This window comes from Ceratotherium simum, chromosome 7 (genome assembly GCF_057802395.1).
Source record: "Ceratotherium simum simum isolate JZ-2026a chromosome 7, ASM5780239v1, whole genome shotgun sequence".
Taxonomy (NCBI): Eukaryota; Metazoa; Chordata; class Mammalia; order Perissodactyla; family Rhinocerotidae; genus Ceratotherium; species Ceratotherium simum.
Window position 1 is genome coordinate 49,157,763 of NC_141906.1, and position 22,141 is coordinate 49,179,903.

The following is a 22,141-nucleotide window of genomic DNA, read 5'->3' on the forward strand; positions in this document are numbered from 1 at the left end:
ATTAGGACAGAGGTTCACACTAGAAATAACAAAGTTTGGAGTCATCAGTAAATATATAGAACATAAAGCTACTAATTTAGATATGATCAACCAAAAAGAGCATAGAAGAGAGAAAAGGGAAATGGGTCAAGGGTGGAGTCCCAAAGGGAGTGCTGCTATTTAAAGGAGGAGGAGCCAACAAAAGAGACCGAGTGATAACTTGCAAGTCTTTTATAAGGTCATTTATCATAGTGGAAAATGCATGTGCTTTAGGTTCAGAAGAGGAAAAAAAATTGTCACAGTGCCAGCTGTAACTTTACTAGCTAGGTAATCACCCTACGCCTTAGTTTCCTCATCTACAAAATGGGATTAATATCTTTCTCAGAAGATGAGAATGATTAAATGAGACCGTAAGCACTCAATAATGATAACTGTTCTTATTATATAACATCCAGTGCTGATAATAGATAATACCTGACTCAGTAAGTAGTTCAGCAGAATAAGAGTTTAGGGCATACATGAGGCTGAGTAGCGGGGAAAAAAAAAGAGACTGGGGAGGTATTTAACCAAGAGTCAAGAGCAAGAAGAGACAAATACCATGCTAAGTGTGAAGGATCTAAATGTACTGTAAGCAAGAACAACCCATTTTGGGGTAGTTCCTCCTTTGGCTTGCTTATTTTTACACAAGGAAATGACACCTGGCCAGGGAATATTAAGAATTTATGAAGTCTTGGGCCGGCCCCGTGGCTTAGCGGTTAAGTGCGCGCGCTCCGCTGCTGGCGGCCCGGGTTCGGATCCCGGGCGCGCACCGACGCACTGCTTCTCCGGCCATGCTGAGGCCGCGTCCCACATACAGCAACTAGAAGAATGTGCAGCTATGACATACAACTATCTACTGGGGCTTTGGGGGGAAAATAAATAAATAAATCTTTAAAAAAAAAAAAAAGAATTTATCAAGTCTTTTTTAAAATTATGATTGATAACAATATGAAAAGTGTTTACTTTGGCTAAGAAACCATTTACTTTATTCCCCTAATATATTATTTTATCTCTCAAAAGCTATTGGTATTTTATAGATTACCACGCAGATGAAACAAAATAAAAGCACGAGGACAAAAAAAAAATAGCTTAAATGCTTGTTTCCAGTTTCCAGTCTATACAATAAGTTATTGCTTAGTTCTTTAGGCTGGACAAAGAAAGGCACCTACATGCAAACGGATTGCTTTGCCTGGAGATGAAATATTTTCACCCAAAAATTCACCTGAGTTTATTCAGAGTGGGAAAAAATAAAGGAAGCAAAAAGAAAGAATGTGTTTAAGAAAAATTACTTGTACAAAGTGACAATTCAATGTTTCTTATCTAGGTAACTCAATTATCTTGCTGCAGTAATTCAAAATAATGAAATTTTCTTTCACAGAATTCAGCAATAGTTTAAAAAGAAAAAAAAAGCCACCTACTTTCAATGAAAGTAAAGCAAACCAGAAAAGAAACAAAATATAATTCAATTTGCATGTTTCCCAGTAGTCCAAATACAAACACGACCAACAGGACTTGACACACGACACACTAACTGTTGGGAAGGCTGGCAGTCATGAGTGCTACCAGACAAGAGGCGTCTCAGACGGAGAGCCTGTTCTCTGTACACTGAGAGTACTGAATAGTCGGTATAGTCAGAAAGGAGAAGGAAATTCAACAAAAAAATACCATTACAGACCCATGTCTTTAATATTTTCTCCTGGAAGCAAGGGTGGTTCTTCCATTTCTGCTAATTTGTTAGATTCCCTCAGGACCTGGATTGGAAAGGGGAAGAGGGGGCAAGAAAAGAAACATTTTTTATTCAAAGGCTAATTTTTCACTCAAATTTCAACGGAGAATGCTTGTTTTTATTTAAAGTTATAACATTATATCACACATACTACTTTAAATCAAATTATAAAAACTATAGTGTTGGCACATACAACACGTGAAGCTGCTGTTTTTCTACAAAGCATTCACTGAGTGCCTACTTCATATAAGGCACTATACAAAACACTTCACACGTCTTCTCATTAAACCCTACAACAGCCCTATAAACAGCCCTATAAAGGTAGGTGTTATTATCCTCATTTCCCTGATGAGGAAGAAGAGGCCAAAAGTGACAGTTTACTAGTTCAAGATCACATAGCTAAAAAATGTCATAGTCTAGATTCGAACTAGTTTTAGTGGACCACAAAGCCTATTTTCTTTCCATTAAGCCATGCCCAGAGGCCTTAGTGCACTTAAACTTCAATAAAATCAAGCTCTTAATGTAGATTTAATGTTTCCAGAATTTGGAAATGATGTTGATAAAGAATCTTGTTGAAAAAGACATATTAAATAAATTAAAATCATCATCAACAACTGTTATTGAGCAGTTACCTTATGAAGGATGCTACACTGGATTCCAAGAATGTAAAGATATAAGAAACATGGTTTTCCAATGGATTTACAACTCCAGAAAAGACACACACGCACACACACATACAAGTTGACATACGCTAAACACACCCCGCTACCTAACAAAAGCCTCTCCCTCCGCCTCTTTCACTGCCAAACAATAAAATTCACTGTCTACAATTCTTTACCTCCTATTAATTCCTTAACCTTCTGCAATCTGGCTTCGCCACCTAACACAATCCCTTCCAGGGAACCCACTTTCTCTCCAATAACCTCCTCATTATTAAATACAATGGACATTTCTCAGTCTTTATTTTTATCTTTTAGCTATAACAGACACTATCTGCACTTGCCTGCTTCTTGAAAGCACCCTATCCTGGCTAAACTCTTCCTTCTCTGGCCATTCTTTTCAACGACCTTTACATTCCCTTTCCTCAACCTGCTCTTTTCCTCAGAGGTTTGTCCATTTCTCACTTTACTCACTGCCTGATGATGATCTCATACCTTATCTGTGACTTCACCTAAATTCAATCTACATTGCCAGCTGAAATTTTTCTTGGACCCTAGTTCCACACATCAACTGCCCAATGTTCCTTCCCATCTAGATGTCCTACAGACACCTTGAACACAACAGATCTCAAACTGACCTGTGTTCCATACTTAGCAAGTGGCACTACCATCCATTTGGTTGTCTCAGGCAGTTTTGGGAGAGGGCCGAGTAGTGGTCTCTGTGAGCAGACTCAGGCCTTCTACTTCAACTGTGATTTCTTTCAATAGATTGAGAACCAATACCACTAAAAAGATTCTCAAATATTTTTTTAAATAGCTTTTGACTTTCATTTCCTTCCATCCAACACATAGACTTAGAATCCTCAGAAGAAGGCAAAGGAAGAAAAAACAAGGTACTATCACTGCCATAAACGTCACCTTCCGCAGGCCCTCAAAACTGGGTTACATGTCTCCTATGCATGAGCTCCCATCTGGCACTTACCATACCACTCTAATTGCCTGTCTGTCCTCTTCCCTAACAGGCTCCTAGAGAAGAGGTATCATATCTTATGCACATTTGAATACCCAACAGAAATATAACATGAACCACATATGTAATTTTTAGTTGTCTAGTAGTCACATTAAAAAAGTGAAAAGAAACAGTCAAAATTCATTTTAATAATATATTTTACTTAATCCAATAAATCAAAAATATTGTCATTTCAACATGTAATAAATATTTTAAAAGTATTAATGAGACATTTTATATTCTTTTATTCATCCTAAACCTTCAAAGACCGGAGTGTATTTTATACTTACAGCACATCTCAATCCAGACCAGCCACATTTCAAGTGCTCAACAGCCATATCTCCAGTGGTGCCAGTACTGGGGAGCACTAATCTAATGAATCTAATTTTTCCTGATAATCAAGTCATTCCCTGGTTTAAGTCAGGTGCTTAGGGAGGATCAGACAAAGGATTCAACATTATTGCCACAGCCAACGTTCACCTAAGGCCAATAAACTAAGAATTACAGAGAAAACTTAATTCTGTTCAATAAATTTGTACTCTAAATATATTCATACTTTTGAAGGTTTAATAATTTGTTTCATAAAGTAACCATAATGCAATACCTAAAGAACTAAAATATATATACACACACATATATGTTTTTATATTCCATTCTAAAACTCAAAAAAGGGGATATTTTTGAATGGCATCTGGTTGCCGGTTCCTGATACAGTCTTTTATGTAGTCATAGAAGAAAGGAAGAGAGAGAAAGTAGGAGAAAAAAATGAAGGGAGGGAGAAAAACAGGCCTATGAAGATACAGAAAAACAGGATAAAAACTTACAAAATGCAAATAGATAAACTTCCTGGGTTCAAATCTTGACTGTGCCACATGCACAGTGGTACTCTCAGATAAAGTGTTCAACCTCTTTCTGCCTCATTTTCCCCATCTATAAGATGGTAATAACTATAAATGTACCGCACAACAGGGTTGTTATAAAATTTAAATGAGTTAATACATCTAAAGCATTTACATCACTGTTGGCACATAATATATACTTAGTAAGTGTTTTCTATTAATAACAAAAATAAAAATTCAGACTAACAACTGATTGCCAGAATCCAGTAAGAATTTCTACTAGTTATGAAAACAACAGAATTAGATCAAAAGATACTAATAATAACTAATACACAGTATACTGAAAAAAATCAAACAATGCTATACATGTGAAAGATCGTAAAAAGGAAGATGCTTTATCCGGTGCCCATCATCTACCACCTAATTTGGAAACACAAAGATTATGCGACTTATAAAGCTGGACAGTAGTTGCTACACTACACAGGTATATCTTCTTGTAGCTGCTACAGAGTTGTTCCCATTACTTCCTCTTTCTATATTTCTACATTCAGAAGGAAACTACAAACCCCAGAAAGTATGTGTGCTGTACACAGGAGTGAAGAGGAAGGCAGTTCTGGCAGAGGAACACGGTAACATAGGAGGTGTAATCTTCATAAGTAAAGCTTTACAAACTGAGAAGAGACACGGGGAAACTCATGCAAGTAGTGCATGTTGAGAATCATAAGCTCTCTTATAATCTCTCTGACTAGAATGTCGGAGAGCAAGGCAATGAAGAGAAGCAAGACAAGCTCCCATCTTTGTCCAGAAAAGCTGCACTAGATGACAGACTTTTAATAGGCGTACTCTAAAGGTTATACATAAACAACTTCCTTTAGAGCTGGAGATATAAAAAGAATTCAAACAAGTGAACAGAACAGGGCCAAAGGCAATCCACACCCTTTGTTTTGTTGGCAAACACTGATTCTGAATAAATCTATCCATAATCAAACAGAAGAGAAAAAATAGGGGCTAAAAAAAAAAAATTATTATTTGACAAGGAAAAGTATCAGCCTAAAGCTCAACAAAAGAACAGTTTTCTGAAAATAATTCCCTACAGGCATTAGGAGAAACATTTATAAGCAATTTGGCATATTCAAAAGGAAATCAGCCATATTCTCCTAAGAAACAGAAACAGGAAGCCACAAGGAGAGACACACTGAGACTAACAGAAATGGTAAGATAAGGAATGATTGCAAAAATTAAAAATATAATAGCAGAAATAAAATCTGTGTTGGAATTAATAAAGAACTGAACTGATTATTCAGAAAACAGCATTTATGCTGAGGGAATACATGAAAAATGCTCTAAGAATTTGTAGAAAAAGAACAGAGATAAAAATCATGAGGGAAGATAATAAGGAGCCAATAAAAGAATTCCATTTCCTAAAGGAAAAAAATCAAAAGAGAATAGGAGCAATAATCCAATATATAAAGAACATGCTTTTGAAATGAATAAAGATTTTATAAGTTTTTTCATCAAAACAGTTTACCACATTCCACATAAAAATGAATGAACAAAGACACATCTGGTTTTAGCAAATTTTTTTGAACCGCAAAAAATAAAAGACAAACTACGAGAACACAGACAAAAAAAAAGAGAGAAGTTACATACAAAAGCAAGGCTAGCTTCAGATTTATCAGAAAAACTATATTCTAGAAGACAATAACAAAATTTTATCAGATCTTTGAAGGAAAATGCTGTGACCTCTCTAACATGTTTGATGTTAAAGTCATTCTCACATGCCAGGTCACCAAAATTAAAACATATATAAGAAATTCGTAGTGTACAGTAAAGACTTAAGTTTTATATCCTAACTACCCTCCTGCCAAAAAAAAGAGAAAAAATTACTGCCACTATACTAACCTCTCAGTCTTAGTTTCATCATTTATATTATAAAGATAACATCAATATCCACTTTACAGGTTTGTGAGTATGAAATATAGCTGCATCATAAAGGGATTTGCAAAGTACTATTAAAATGTAAGAAATAACTTATTATTCACTAACAGAAGCATCAACAGAAGTTTTCACTGTCTCTTCTCACAATAGCCTATTTACATCGTGCTTTGTTCCTCTGCTCTAAAATACACAGGGATTACTATTTGAGACAGCCTGTCATAAAGAGAACCATGAATCTCTTTAACTCTAGAACTACTAACTTCTCGATTCAGCTACAGAATAGCAAACATCTTACTATTCTAAAGAAAGCAGCAAGAGGAGTGATAGCATCATGGCAGCATAAGATGTCCTTCATTTTTATTGCCCTTTAATATTTAAAATTTGGCATCTATCCATAAACAAAAGTGCCTCTGCGGGAGCTATGGAATTCAGCACCATATGCCAAGGGACCCAGGAGGAGTCTCACCCACTTGTGCACCAGGTAATAGGCAGACAGAACCTGGTGCAGGCTGTGGAACCAGCAGGAGCCTGTGAACTGACTCCAACCCCTCTTGGCTGTGACACCTGGAAAACACTGACTTGGGCAGATACCCATGGATGAGAAAGCCTTTATAGGAGTCCAGGTTTCTAGAGGAGAAGTACCAGCTCTCCAATGGAGCAAAGAAATACAAGTTTGGATGCATAAGAGTGGGTAGGAGGAAATTTGCCAGCATGACCTTCACTCCAAGGTGTCACAGCTTAGAGCAAGAGGAAGTTGGGGATGCCTCCCATGGCGGAAAAGTGAGAGCAGTGAGTGAGCACCCAGCTTCTCCAGCTGTGGGGACGCTGCTAAAGAAACCTATCTCTTTTCCACAGTACCCAGAGTATTAAAGCAGGAGCTCCATCCCTGGGGGAAGGGAAGGGTTCAGGAAAGAGGCAGACAAGAATGCCAGAGCATTAAAGAGACATGGTTCTTTGCATTCTATCTCCAGCAGGAAGCCCACCCATGACTCTATGGAAAATCTCACCCAAGGATCCCCTCATCTGACCCATGGGAACCCCCACCCCAAGTGCCAAATCCATACCCTCCCCACTGTGGCCAGATCCTTGTACACGTTCCCAAAGGTGACAGCAAGAGCAAGTTCAGGTGGACAGGGAGTGCATGCAGAAAACAAGCCAAGGGCTGTAAGCAAGGAAGAAACTACAGTCTTGAGCTGTAGGACTACCTCCGGAACAACAAAAGAGAGGTGACCAACAGCAACCTGGTTTATTATAAGATCAAGAGAACACACAGAAGCTTAAGAACTCTGCCACAAGAGGGAGCAAGTGAGTATCCACTCAAGGTCAGAGAAAGCCCCAAAATATAAGCAGGAACAATGAACAGTCTCTCTCACCTGCAGGCAGCAGGTAAAGATTAGAGGAGGTGACAGCCACTTCCAATGCCAAAACAGCAATGTAAAACTATGAGGAACACGAAGAATCAAAGAAATATAAAATTACCAAGAGATCATAATAATCTCTCAATAACTGAACCCAAAGACACAGAGATCTATGATTTACCCAATAAAGAATTCAAAACAGCCCTTTTGAGGAAACTCAATGAGCTAGAAGAAAATAAAGACAGACAATTCAACAAAATCAGGAAAACAATACATGAACAAAATGAGAAATAAAGTGATAAAAATAATAAAAAAGAACCAAACACAAATTCTAGAGCTAAAGAATTCAATGAATGAAATGAAGAATCAAGAGAGAGCATCAACAACAGAACTAACAGGCAGAAGACAGAATCAGTGAGTTAGAGGATAGGAACTTTGAAATAACTCAGTCAGAGGAGAACAAAGAAAAAAGAATGAAAAAGAGTGAAGAAAGCCTATGTGATCTATGGACATCATCAAAAGAACCAACACCAGAATCACTGGAGTTCCAGAAGGAGAAGAGAAGGGGAAAGGGGCATAAAGCTTATTAAAAGAAATAATGGCTGAGAACTTTCCAAACCTAGGGAGAGAGTTGGACATCCACGTTCATGAAGCTAACAGATGACCCCATTATTTCAATTCACAATGATCTTTTCCAAGACACATTATAATGAAACTATCAAAAATCAAAGACCAAGAGAGAATCCTAAAAGCAGTAAGAGAAAAAAAGATTGTAACCTATAAAAAAAAAAAACCTCATTACGTTATCAGCAGATTTCTCAGTAGCAACCTTACAGGCCAGAAGAGAATGGAATGATATATTCAGGTCAGAAGAGAATGGAATGATATATTCAAAGTGCTGAAAGGAAAACCCCGCCTGCCAAGAATATTCTATCTGGAAAAGGTATCCTTCAGAAATGAAGAAATAAAGACTTTCCTAGATGAAAAATGCTGAGGGAGTTATTCACCACTAGATCTGCCTTACAAAAAACACTTAAAGGAGTTCTTCAAGCTGAAATGAAAAGATGCTAATGGTAACATGAAAACATATGAAAATATGCAACTCACTGGTAAAGGTAAATATACAGTCAGATTCAGAAAACTCTAATTCTGTAATAGGATGGTGTGTTAAGCACTTAACTATATTATAAAGGTTAAAGGAAAAGAGTACTAAAAATAACTATAGTCAGTATAATTTCTTCATGAATACACAATATAAAAAGAGGTAAATTGTGGGGCTGGCCCGGTGATGCAGTGGTTAAGTTCAGCATGCTCTGCTTCAGTGGCCTGGCGTTCGCTGGTTCAGATCCCAGGTGCGGACCTACACCACTCATCAAGCCATGCTGTAGCGGTGACCCACATACAAAATAGAGGAAGACTGGCACAGATGTTAGCTCAGGGCCAATCTTCCTCATGAAAAAAAAAAAAAAAGTAAATTGTGACATTTAAAACACAAAAGGTTTGGGGCCGGCCCAGTGGCACAAGCAGTTAGGTGTCTGCGCTCCACTGCGGCAGCCCGGGGTTCGCCGGTTCGGATCCCAGGTGCGCACCAACGCACTGCTTGTTGAGCCATGCTGTGGTGGCATCCCATATAAAGTGGAGGAAGATGGGCATGGATGTTGGCCCAGGGCCAGTCTTCCTCAGCAAAAAAAGAGGAGGATTGGCAGATGTTAGCTCAGGGCCGACCTTCCTCACAATAAATAAATAAATAAAACATAAAAAGTTCAATGCAATCCCTATCAAAATTCCAAGGGCATTTTTCACAGAAACAGAAAAAACAATCCTAAAGTTCGTATGGAACTACAAAAGATCCCAAATAACCAAAGCAATCTTGAGAAAGAGCAAAGCTGGAGGGATCACATTTCCTGATTTCAAAATATATTACAAAACTATAGTAATCAAAATAGTATGGTACCGGCATAAAAACAGACACATAGATCAACGGAACAGAATACAGAGCACAGAAATAAACCCATGCATATTTGGTCAATTAATTTATAATAAAGTTGCCAAGAACATACAATGGGGGAAAGACAGTCTTTTCAATAAATGGTCCTGGCAAAACTGGACAGCTAAGTGCAAAAAAATTAACCAGACCCCTATCTTACATTACACACACAAATCAACTTTCAAAATGGATTAAAAACTTGAATATAAGATCTGAAACCATAAAACTCCTAGAAGAAAACACAGAGGGTAAGCTCTTTGACACGGGTCTTGGCAATGAGTTTTTGGATTTGACACCAAAAGCAAAGGCAACGAAAGCAAAGATAAACAAGTAGGACTACATCAAACTAAAAAGCTTCTGCACAGCAAAGGAAACCATCAACGAAATGAAAAGGCAACCTACCAAACGGGAGAAAATATTTGCAAATGATATATCTGATAAGGAGTTAATATCCAAAATATATAAAAGAACTCATATAACTCAAATAGTGTGTTTGGACATTTTTATAGTAAAATGGGGGAGGGGAGGCAGCGTGTAAGGATTTTAAACTTGACCAGTCATATAAAGGAAAATCACTGCAGGCCTCTAAGAGAGGTAAATGGCATGGTCAAAGAGATGCACAAAACTGGGTATGATAAAGATGAAACGATAACAACCTAGGTTAGAAATATCAAAATCCTGGATTAATCTGTGGAAGTAGAAATAATGAGGAATATGAGATACTTGGAAAAAGTGATCAAATTTGACCCTAGGCTCATAAAACAAGTACAAGCAAATATTTGAGTAATACTTGATTATTACTTGAGAAGAACTGCATTTTAGATACGTCAGTAATGGAAGAAGAAATGCAGATTCAATGAAGAAAGGAGTTAAAGTCAAAACAAGAGGGCATCTCAACACCAGGGGCCTACCTTCCTAAAACGGGGGTTGGGAAACTAAGACAGCAAAGCCAAACTGATTCATTAGGTTTGTCTGCATTTACATGGAGATATCTTTAGTGGAGAAAAAGTTAACCCTCAGATATGAGAGGAAGAGAGAAATCTTCTCCTGGAGAAATCCCCTGGAATACATAAAACATTTTCTCTTACTGGGCCAAAACAATGTTACTAAATGACTATCCACTCTGTCTCCTATCATATACGTTAGATTCCTGCCTGCCATGGCAGCTCTGGCTACATCAACAGATTAAGATTATATAAGGTCTACTCTTCGATAGCATTTAATATAATATTTAATCCTTTTCTTATTATCAAGAAAAGTCTATCAATCATGTTACTGGTGGGGAAAAAAAAACCCACAGATTGAAATTTATACTTCTTTTTTTATTCCAAAAACATAATCCAGTTTTGCTCTCTCCCCAACCACATTTTTTCCCCATTTTCTTCCATGCCCTCTTTATCAAATTATTTTCAAATCGCTCAGTAACTTTCCATGTGACTTTAACCTACCTCCCTCTCTCCCCCTCCCTCTCTGATCAGGAAATTACTACAAAGGAAATTTGGAAACCTTGTCTATAACGATCTGGAAGTTGGCAAGTTTATGGGTCAGTTTTCACTTGGAATGTCAGATGATAGAAAAACAGGAAAGAATTTTTCTAAAATCTGCAAAACATTAAATTATAATTACCTGAAAAGGAAAAGGGAGTCTGTAGAAGTTACAAACTATCCTCCACAGTTTCATTATGTACTAAAGCTGTGAAGGAAAAAATAATGAACTTATTCTTCATTGGATAATTCTACCAAAGAAAACTGTTTACAATATTCACATATTCCTTAATGAGCATATATTTACAAAAAATGATCATGTACGTGGTCACAAATAAAATTTTAACATATTTAAAAAAAAAACTGTTTACATCAATTTTACTTTATTCTATTTTTTATACAACTTAACTGACAAACCACAAAGTAGGCAAATGAACCATACAAACAAAAATCTGAACAGGGTAGAGCCACAGACTGGCATCTGGGGTGGATCATATTGGTTATATAATTGAAAGTACATCCAAATTCGAGCACAGGGAAGCTCTTTCTTTTTATAACACCCCCAAGGACAATTTGGTTTTCAGCTGAAACCACAAGTAGCAGAGTTGGATAACATTACATCACCATCAGTTATTCAACAACAACAAAAACAGGCAAGTATCTAAAGAGGAAGAATTTGGAAAGCAACACCTGAAGTTATGGGTTGAAATGTGCCTCCCTCCTTCCCCCGGTTAAAGACAGGTTGAAGTCTAAACTGACAGTGCCTCGGAACATGACCTTATTTGGAAATAGAGTCATTGCAGACATAATTAGTTAAGTTATGATGAGGATATACTGGAGTAGGGTGGGCCCCTAATCCAATATGACTGTTGTCCTGATAAGAAGATGGCCTTGTGAAGACAAAGATCCAGAGAAAATGCCACGTGAAGACGGAGGCAGAGATTGGCATGATGGATCTACAAGCCAAGGAACACCAAGGACTGTTGGCCTTCACTAGCAGCTAGGAGAGAGGTATGGAACAGATTCTCTCTCAGAGCCCTCAGAAGGAACTCAACCCTGCCAAAACCTTGATTTCAGATTATTAGCCTCCTAAAAGTAAAAATACTGTTTTTTTATATTCTATTCTCAACACTTCTGACACTAGACATGTGGGTGTTTCCATACCAAGCAATTCTCCAGCTCTCGGCAGACTTCAACTAAGCGTCCTACAATTCAGTTATTACATTAACACCCAGAGTTAGCACAGACCCCACAAGATAAGGGTTCAGTCCCACAAGACTGTGATGGTGCTCAGGGCAGGCCACCCCAAGATGCACCACTCTGGTATGCGGATTATTTCGAGCTGAAGACAAAGACTCAGAAAACTCAGGAAGAACATTTGAGTTTCCCCTCCCAAACTGCCTAAAGAATTTAACATAAAAGATCTGTTTCAGGAAGAAGTTGCTATCATGATGGCTGCAATATAATATAAAATAGATGTTACAATAGGAAAGGCACCAAGCCCCTCTTATCAAAAATTCTGTCTCTTCCCGGCCACATTCTCTAGGTGGCCCTGCTAGGAGATGCCAGACAAACATTTACATTTATAAGGGAAATCTCCATTTGTAAAGGTATCTCCCTCTCTGTACTGGGAAGATGGGGGATGATCTCATCTCTAAAAACTTATCAATGTGAAGAGTGAGGCCTTAAATCTGCATAATATCCTTACTCTTATTTACTGTGCTTTTCTGGTAATCTCCTGTAACTGACTCCCCCGACCCTCAACATCCTCCTTTGTCTTTTACTGAAGACGGTATTTAAGACGAGAATCTCTGCTATTGTGTTGAGAAACTCAGTGTCCCTGGCTTCTCCCATGTATACAGGTTATTAAACTTGGTACTATTTTCTCTGCTAACCTGTCTTGTTAACTATTTGGCCAGCCAGAAGAACCTTAAGTGAAAGGGCAGAGGGGGATTCTCCCTCTTTCCCTAAAACTGCCTCCCACTTCAAAACCAATCTCAAGTCCCAGACTGTGACCTGTACTTCTGACCAACAGTCCATAAATCAAGGGTTTCCACGACCCCCTCCTCAGGTTCAATAATTTGCTAGAATGGCTTACAAAACTCAGGGAAACACTGTATCTACATTTACCAATTTATTAGAAAGGATGTAACTCAGAAACAGGCAGACGGAAGAGCTGCACAGAGCAAGATATGAGGCAGGAGGGTGTATGGAATTTCCACGCCCTTTCTGGGCACATCACCCTCCCAGCACCTCGAAGTGTTCACCAATCCAGCAGCTCTCCAAACCTTTTCAGTTAGGGTGTTTTTATGGAGGCTCCATTACTTAGACATGATTGATTAAATCACTGGCCACTGGTGACTAACTCAGACTCCAGCTCCTCTCCCCTCCCCAGAGATGGGAGGGGGACTAAAAGTCCCAAACCTCTAATCACAAAGTTGGTTCCCTTGACAACCACGGCCCATCCTTAGCGGCTTTCCAAAAGTCACCTCATCAACATAAAATCAGATATGGTTGCAAGAGATGTGTTATGAATAACAAAAGATGCTCCTTTCACTTTTATCACTCTGGAACTGTTGCAGGAGCCAGGGACAAAAACCAAATATTATAACAAGAGATGCTCCTTTGGCTCTTACTACTTAGGACATTACAAAGGTTTTAGGAGCTCTGGCCAGGAGCTGAGGATGAAAACCAAAATACGTATTTCTTATTATAGCACAATATCACACTCCAGAACTGGTTGAATAAATTTTTGTTGTTTTAGGCCACCTAGTTTTCAGTACTCTGTTACAGCAGCCCTAGGAAATGAATACACCTAATGTCAAGAAAAACTTTCAAATTAGAATCTTAAAATGCAAGCTGATCACTATTGCCAAAACTTAGAAACAACTGAAAAGTCTTTCAGTAGGTGAATGGATAAACCATAGTACATCCATACAAAGGAATATTACTCAGCGATAAAAAGAAATGAGCTACCAAGCCACAAGATATGGAGGAAACTCATATGCCTCATACCAAGGAAAACATCATCATGACCTCGCCCAGTTAATGCACTGCTTTTAGAAGATCATTACTCATTTAGTGCTCATAATACCCCTGAAAGAGAAGTAGTATTCTTATTCCCATTTATAAATGGGGTAAATGACCCTTATAGAAGGTAAGCAACTTTTCCAAGGTGACATATACCTTGCAACAGCAGCGGAGCTTGAACAGATGTACGACTGTACTAAGACTATGATCATGACATGATTGCATTCTAGTGCAACTGTATAGCAAGCAAGTGATACAAGGGATCAGAGGCTGAGAAAAAGATAAGGACCAGAACTAAAGATGTGAGAGTCATCCATAAGAGAGGATAGCTGAAGCCATGAGAAAGAAGGAGCATAAGGAAGAAATGAGAAGCGGGTTAGGGGTGAGCAAGGGATGAAGGACACATTAGGGTCACCTTGTTTAGCTGAGGAGAGAGGAATAGCAAAGTACATAAAGGAGGCAGTCAGAAAAGAAATGAACCATAAACTGTCACGAGGTTTGAAACCTGGAGTCATCATTTTTGACTCCTCTTTCCCCCTAATCTTCAATATTCAGGCAGCTTTAACATACTACATCCACATATATATTTTTTCAAATCTGTCCTTGACTCTGTATTATGTCATTACCCTACTACATGCCCTTTACCAATTTTTACTTGGAATTGTTGGAACAGCCTTCAAACATGTCTCCTTGTTTTCATTCTAACTGCCTCTAATTAATACCTGCTGTTTGTGTGTCCATAGCTGCTTCTACCCCTCCCCCCACAATTCCCAACAAATGGGAATTTATGCACACTGCTCTGCCCTTGATTTTTTAACCTATCTTGAACATATTTGCATATCCACACATGGAAATCCACCTCTTCTTTCCAAAGACTGTGCAGTATTCAACTGTAAACATATAAATAATTTATTTAGCCATTCCTCCCAAAAGGCATTTGTCTTGTTTCCAGACTTTTGTCATTACAAATTTGAGAATCAGCTTGTCAAGTTTTAACCATATTATTTACAGAATAAGCAAGAATTAAAATCTGAACAATATTAAGCCTGTCAAAAATAACGTATGTTTTTCCATTTATTTAAGTATTCTTTTATGTTACTCAGCAGAGTTTTAAACTTTCTTCATATAGTTTCTACACATATCTTAGGTTTATTCTTAGATATTCTATATTTTTAATTGTTATTATAAATAGGATCTTTCCCTCCCTGATATTATAAGTACTTTTATAATAGAAAGCTGTTGATTCTTATATATCAATTTTGGCTTTTAGTATGCCTTGCAATTTTTTGTTGAAAGCTGGACGTGAGGTACTACATAAAAAGAACCGAGATAAACAGGCCTTTAGTGATGTGGGAGTGAAGTGTGGAGGTGAGAGGGAAGTGTTCTATAGTCCTATGATTGAGTCCTACAGTCCTCAGTCTTTTAGTGGGCTTGTGCCTCCGGGCTGTGACATTCTCAAGTGCTTCTCCGTCCCCCTGCCCCGAGGTAGGCCAGGATGGCTAAAGGAGGCTGGAATTGGGTATTTTCCTTCCCCCAAGTCAGCTAGGCTCTGACAAAACTTGGTGGGCTCGGCTGGTAAAATAGTTTCTCTTGAGGGCAGGCCATTTTAAGAATAACAGAATGTTCTGGACTTATTTCAAAATGGTTGCTTTTCCCCTCCTTCTGCCAGAAGCAAAAGAGATTTTTCTCACTCTTCATTGTGAGAACCTGGTAGGGCTTCTGTAGGTAAAACTCACAAATGTATGAAGGTCTCCCTAAAACTGGGGCCCCCTGGAGTTTTTAACTCAGACTTGTCCACGCTGAGCCTTCAACAATTTGTCAATATATAGTCTAAGTTTTCCCACTCCATACTGGTTCCTGAGAGAGTTTCTGCTGGTGGGTTTCTGCTCTGCCTGTCTCTCCAATTTGGGGGACAGCTGTTTGCCCTATAACCTCAATTCTCTGATGGACCTAACAAGAGTTGTTGATTTTCAACTTGTTCTGCTTTATACTTGTTGTTAGGACAGAGTGATGACTTCCAAGCCCCTTTTTGAAACCACTCACCTGAGTAAAGTCTTTTGTTTCTAATAATTTTCATTTGATTTTCTTGATTTCTAGGTAAAAATAATGCTTATTTTGTCTCTTCCTTTGCAGTAATATGCCTCCCATGTATTGCTCTTATCTAATTGCATCAGACAGTATTAATAAACAATGCTAAAAACACAGGCATGATAGTAGGTAACCTCGTCCTGTTCTTTAATGGGAATACTTCTGGTGTTTTAATATTTTAATATTTAGCACAATCCTTACATAAGTATTTACCTATTTCTTTTTAACTAAAAGTTTTAAAAATCTGGAATAGACGTTGACTTTGTCAAAAACTCTTTATTAAATGCCTTTTCTGTATATAGTCATGCACCACATAACGACGTTTTGGTCAACAACAGACTGCATATACCAAAGCGGTCCCATAAGATTAGTACCATATAGTCTAGGTGTGTAGTAGGCTATACCATCAAGATTTGTGTAAGTACACTCTATGATGTTCACACAACGACAAAATCGCCAATGACGCATTTCTTAGAATATATCCTCGTTGTTAAGCAATGTATGACTGTATAAAAAGGTGATCACAGGGAACCATTTGTGGCTTGTAACAGAAGTTATATCAGCATCACTTTTACCATGCTAAGCCTTGAAGTCTGAAACACTTCTTGGCTTCTCCAGAATTAGCATCATATTAATATCCTACCCAATTAAATATCCTTTAGGCACATATACTTTTCCTTATCTTCTTACTATCAATGGAATACACTCAATATTATTCTTGTTGCATCATGAGTATATTAAATATATTTTTACATTTATCATTTTTTCACACTATCTAATTTTTAAACAACCTCTCTGTTTCTATTATAAGTATTTGGCTTTTTTTACTAAAACTTTTAACACATTCAGAACTTTTACTCTTTTAAGCCTTAAGGAGGTTAATAATATCTGCAATAATATCTGCAAACCACATCAAAATAATTACAAACCCAATAAATATGCTATAGATTATGTGATAGTATAGTAGGCAAGACCCTTACATAGACCCTAGCCAACTGCTGACATCAGAAGCTTGTGGTGAGTAGAGCTGAGGAGCTTTTACTCTGATACTCAACCTTATAATCGTACAAGTTCTATGGAGAAATTTTTAAGGAAGAGTTTTTGTGTACCAAATACTACGAGTAATAGAGTAGAAGTACGGGTGGTTTTTATTTTTTTCCTTAATTCTATTTCCTACAAATTTTTATTACATTGTATTACTTTTATAATTCAAAAACCTCTCAATGTTATTATAGAAGATACAAAATTTTACAAAGGAAAGTTAATGGTAACTTTTGAGAGAAAAGTTTCAGTAAAATAGAAATCATGAGAGCTTAGATTCAAGTCGTTTCCCTATTAAGGATGGAAATGAGACAACAGTGAACTTTTCAAATGGATTTTCGCGGCTCTTTGATAAAGGAGATGAATTAGTGACTGCCTTCTGTCTCACTTCCAAATTTTCCTCATGTAATTTCTTCAAAGTTTTTTTCAACATTGTTATCTCTCTGATTTTTATCTAAATATCTCCTATTAGAAAAAAAGACCTTAATGGGCTGGAAGGGTCAGTCACGGGGCTGAGGCTGTGACTAACAGGCTGACCAGGACTTGTTTCACTGAAGAGCAGAAGGAAGTACATTCCAGATGTGTGAGCCAGCACTGAATGGAAGTGGGAATGAGCACATTATGTTTAAGGGACTTGAAGAAGAATCCCATCTATAGAGGTGGGGTTATGCTTGGGAACAGTTGGAGATACAGTGTGATAGCCGTGATGCAACCAAACATGAAGAACCCTGAACGTAACACTTACAAGTCTGCATTTTCTACTATAAGTAACAGGGATCCCCTCGAAAAATTTTTAAACATGGGTATCACATTATGAAAGTGATGTCAGAGAAAGATTAGCCTTATAGTAGTGCATCAGCTGAATCAGAGAAAGGCAAGCCTGTCAGACATAAGAACTAGGGGACTATTAAGAATGGAAGTAAAGGGGAAAATGAGCATTTTCCAAAAGATATGACATTTTGATAAAACGGAAAATAACTTAGTATTTCTCATTCTTTTCCACCTATTCAGTCAACAAACTTTTCCTGGGTACTTCCACTTTCCAGATACTGAGCTCTAAGGATACAATAAGGAACAAGAACAACAAGACATGTCTGCCCTCAAGGGGCTTATAGTCATATTCTTTTTATTTTTCCAGTAAGTTTATTTTTCTTTAAATTCTTGTTTTTGTAAATGCCCTCCGAATATTTTCTTGTATTTTTAAGTGTAGTAGCACTTTATTTATAATGTAGACTGCTTTAGAAGGTTCTGTCCTTTCTGCTCCCTAGGTATACCTTCATCACAGTATCTATCATACAATAATCACTGATTTGCTTACCTACTTTCCCACAATATAACTAAGCTTCATGCTGGCAGAGACCACATCTTACTTGACACTTTTTCCCCAGAACACTCAGGGAATTTCAAAAGAGTACAGTGAGTTAGTAAATAAATGCACAGATTTTATCTGGAACTCTGAATGAATCTTTAGTTTCCCAGATGTAGCTGATGAGTGGCTTCAAGTTTTAGTCAATTAGGAGTGCTCCTCAAACTTTTCCACCAATTAATACAGCAAATGGGAGGATAGATGTTTCCAGGGCTCCATGGAGCTTGAGGATACACCTGGCCACAAGTATGAAATAGCTTTGAAGTCACATTCATTCAGGTACTGTTCTATGCATGAGGAATATAACTAAGGTTCCTGCCTCTGTAGAGGTTAATTTGAGAGAGGTCAGATAAACAGTATTCAAATAAATAAGAAAAGGTCCCTATTTACCATTTGAGAACAATAAAACTTTTTGTTTTCATTTTTTATAAATAAAACTTTTTAAATTTATTTTTTATTTAACAATAAAAATAAACTTTTCTTTTGTGGTTAATATTTTTGGGTTTTATTTAAAAATTCCTTCCTGACAAGTCATAAAGATATCATATATTTTCTTATAAAATTCTAATATTTTGATTTTCAATTTTAGGTTTTTAATCCAATGAATTGAATTTTTGTGTATGTGTGAATGAGAAACTCAACTTCTTTTTTTTTATTTCAATATGGCTAACCCAGCAGTGATTACCAAATAGTTCCTTCTTTCTCCACTGATTTGTTATACCATCTCTGTCATTTACAGAATTCCTACAACACCAGTCTGTTCCTGAACTTTGTCATGTGTCTCACTGATCTATTCCCGTTCTAATTACTTTAGCTTTATATCTGATTCAGTGAATCCCCCCTCTTCATTTTTCCTCTTAGGTATTCGTGACCTTTTACCTTTCCATATAAATTTTAGGATCAGCTCGCCAAGTTCTGCAAGACAAACTTTTGAATTTGGTCTGAAATCATACTGAATTAACAGATATACTGAAAATATTTGACATCTCCTGGCTATTGTGTCTACTCATCTATTTATTTAGATTTTTTTAGGTTCTTTAATAAAATTTTACAACTTTCTCCATAAAGTTTTTCCATATCTTTTATTAGACTTATCCCTGGGTAATGTAATTTTGTTGCTCTTATGACTGGAATCTTTTTAAAATCACACTATCTAAACATTTTGCTAAGGTACAGAAGCATGATTTGTTTTTTTAAAGTTATCTTGTATCTAGCAACAGTGATGGTAGTTTACATACAGATTTTCCTTAAATTTTCTATATAGACAATCATCTGTAAATAATAAAAGTTTTGTTTGTTTCTTTTTTTTCTTATATTTATTCTTTTCTTATTTTACTGGCTAGGACTTCTGGCATAATGTTGAACAAAAGTGGTGATAGTAATCATCATCATGTTTCTTAGTTCAAAGGAAATGCTTCTAACACTTCCCCATTAAGTATGAGGCTTATTCTGAGTTTTGATGGATATCCTTTATCTAGCTAAAGTTGTTCTTTTCAATTCCTAGGTTCTTAAGAGCTGAAGTTGGTGTGAGAAGTGGTGGTGTTAATCATGAATAAGTGCTAACTTCAATCATTTTTTCTCTGGCTATTGAAATGATTATATGTAATAGACACTGTTCACTGTCTACCTAACATCTGCTCTATGAGTCTTAACTCATTCTGACTAGATTTGCATACTCAGAACATGTCAATATTACATTCATGTACACACTCTAGATAAGAAATAATCCAATTATCTCTGACCTTTGCTTCATAAAGAAAATATGAATAACGTAACATAAATTTTGAAGAGATAATCACATTTGCTTGATTTAAGCCTATTAAACATTTCAAGATAAGGGCAGATGGTTAAGAACAAAATCCAAAATATTATAACTTTTATCTCATATACAAAATATATATTTAGATATACATAAATTATATATAATATAAATTATATAATATATATACATTCTGAGGTCAAATAGGCCTTCCAAAATAAAGAGATAAAAGACATAGATATAATTCCATTTTAATATTTGATTCTGCAATGCAGACAAACATTGATATAAGTGCCATATCACAGGCATCACAAAGGAAAGGAAATGCTGCATAGCTTGACTTTTAATTTATCTTTTAACCACCATCATTTAAGGAACATACTTTATTTAAAGCCTAATGCTATATAAATTACACTTCATAAATAAATAGAGCTGTGTGTTTGAATTTTAAAATCCTATTTTTCATGGTATTTATTCTTCAGTCAGCAAATAAAACCAACCAGACACAAGTTCCCTAGGTTCTTAATTCCACTGAGTGTCAAACTTAAAAAATAGGTTCTTATTAAAGAAAGCCTGATTTAAAAAATTGCAAATTTATAAAAAAATACTTTGCATTATTAAAAACTCTGTACAAAAGGATTCTTTTTTTGTAAGCTTTTAAAATGAAATTAAACAGGTTTTACTGCCAAGTGAAGAGTAAATGAAGCAAAGATAAAATGCTCCACAATTACGTCACTGAGGAAGCGTGATTCAACTTACCACGCCTGCATTTGTGCTCAATTCTTCAGAACTACATCTACTGGATTATATCTGTATATGCCTTTTTCCACAACAAACAAGGTTAACAAGGTGAAAAAGCAATACAAATAGAATTCCACTTGAATAAATACAAGTTCACAATATCTAGAATAGTTCCATACCCCTGCTGATTTTCCATTCTGCTTTACTGATGCAGGAGCAACAAATCTTGTTTGAATAAGAAATCCTCAACAGAAGCTTTCACATTCAGCTGTTAATCTACTAAGACACTATTCTTTCAGGAAAGTGTCACTACATGGGACCTGTAGCAGAAAACTTATACAATTTAATATTTTTAATGAAATTGTATTAGCTTTTCAATGCATTGTGTTTTCTACACTTCTATGTAAAAGCTGTTACTAAAGGAGCTCATAAAACGTTGAGGCTCAGAGCAGAGATAAACAGTGAGGCTATGTGGAGAACTCGAAGCCTAGAGGTTAACCAACTTGACATCACCTGTGAATGATGATTTTCAAAACTACCATACCAAGCCCCTCATCTCACACACAGAGCCAAACCGTGGTTGGTCAAAAAGGAGCACATAGCTGTCTGCAGTTAGTTCCACCTATAATTAACTAGAGCACTACCATTTTATGGCCACTAAAGGTATACATACTAAAAACAAAATATCATCAACTAACAAAACTGGGGAAAAGGGGAGGTCAGATTTTATTACAAAAACCCTCTTTTTCTGATTATTTAGAAAAGCAATTCTCATTTATTAAGGAAGTAATATTGAAAACTGCTATTTCTACCTCAAAAAATGTATTAAAGATATTCCTTGTTAAGTAAGAAAATCTCACTTCAAACTTGAAAAAACTTAGTAGCAAAATCATGGGCAGATAGTCTCTCTGGGTAATGTGCTGTACAAGAATATGACCAACCTTAGACTAAAATAGAGCAACACCTAGCTGTGTGCCTTTAAGAACATGATTTAATTCATCTCTTCTGAATATCAGGTTTCTCATCTGTCAAGTGGGATAATAATATCTGTCTCGCAGGAGTGTTGTGAAAGTTAAATGAGATGAGGCATGTATAAAT

General features: G+C 36.7%; 1 protein-coding gene across 8 annotated transcripts in view; it reads right to left on the reverse strand.

The window, feature by feature from the left end:
* MTMR2 (myotubularin related protein 2) overlaps window positions 1-22,141 on the reverse strand; it is a 113,320-nt gene that overhangs the window by 39,942 nt on the left and 51,237 nt on the right. For 6 of the 8 annotated variants that reach the window (XM_087433612.1, XM_004427421.3, XM_087433616.1 and 3 more), the window contains one exon: window positions 1,694-1,769. In XM_087433612.1, the coding sequence (XP_087289738.1) occupies window positions 1,694-1,769 (76 nt within the window). Of the gene's footprint in view, window positions 1-1,693; window positions 1,770-3,702; window positions 3,855-11,160; window positions 11,227-22,141 lie in introns of those variants that run through there. The other 2 variants (XM_087433613.1, XM_087433614.1) reach the window with 2 other exon arrangements.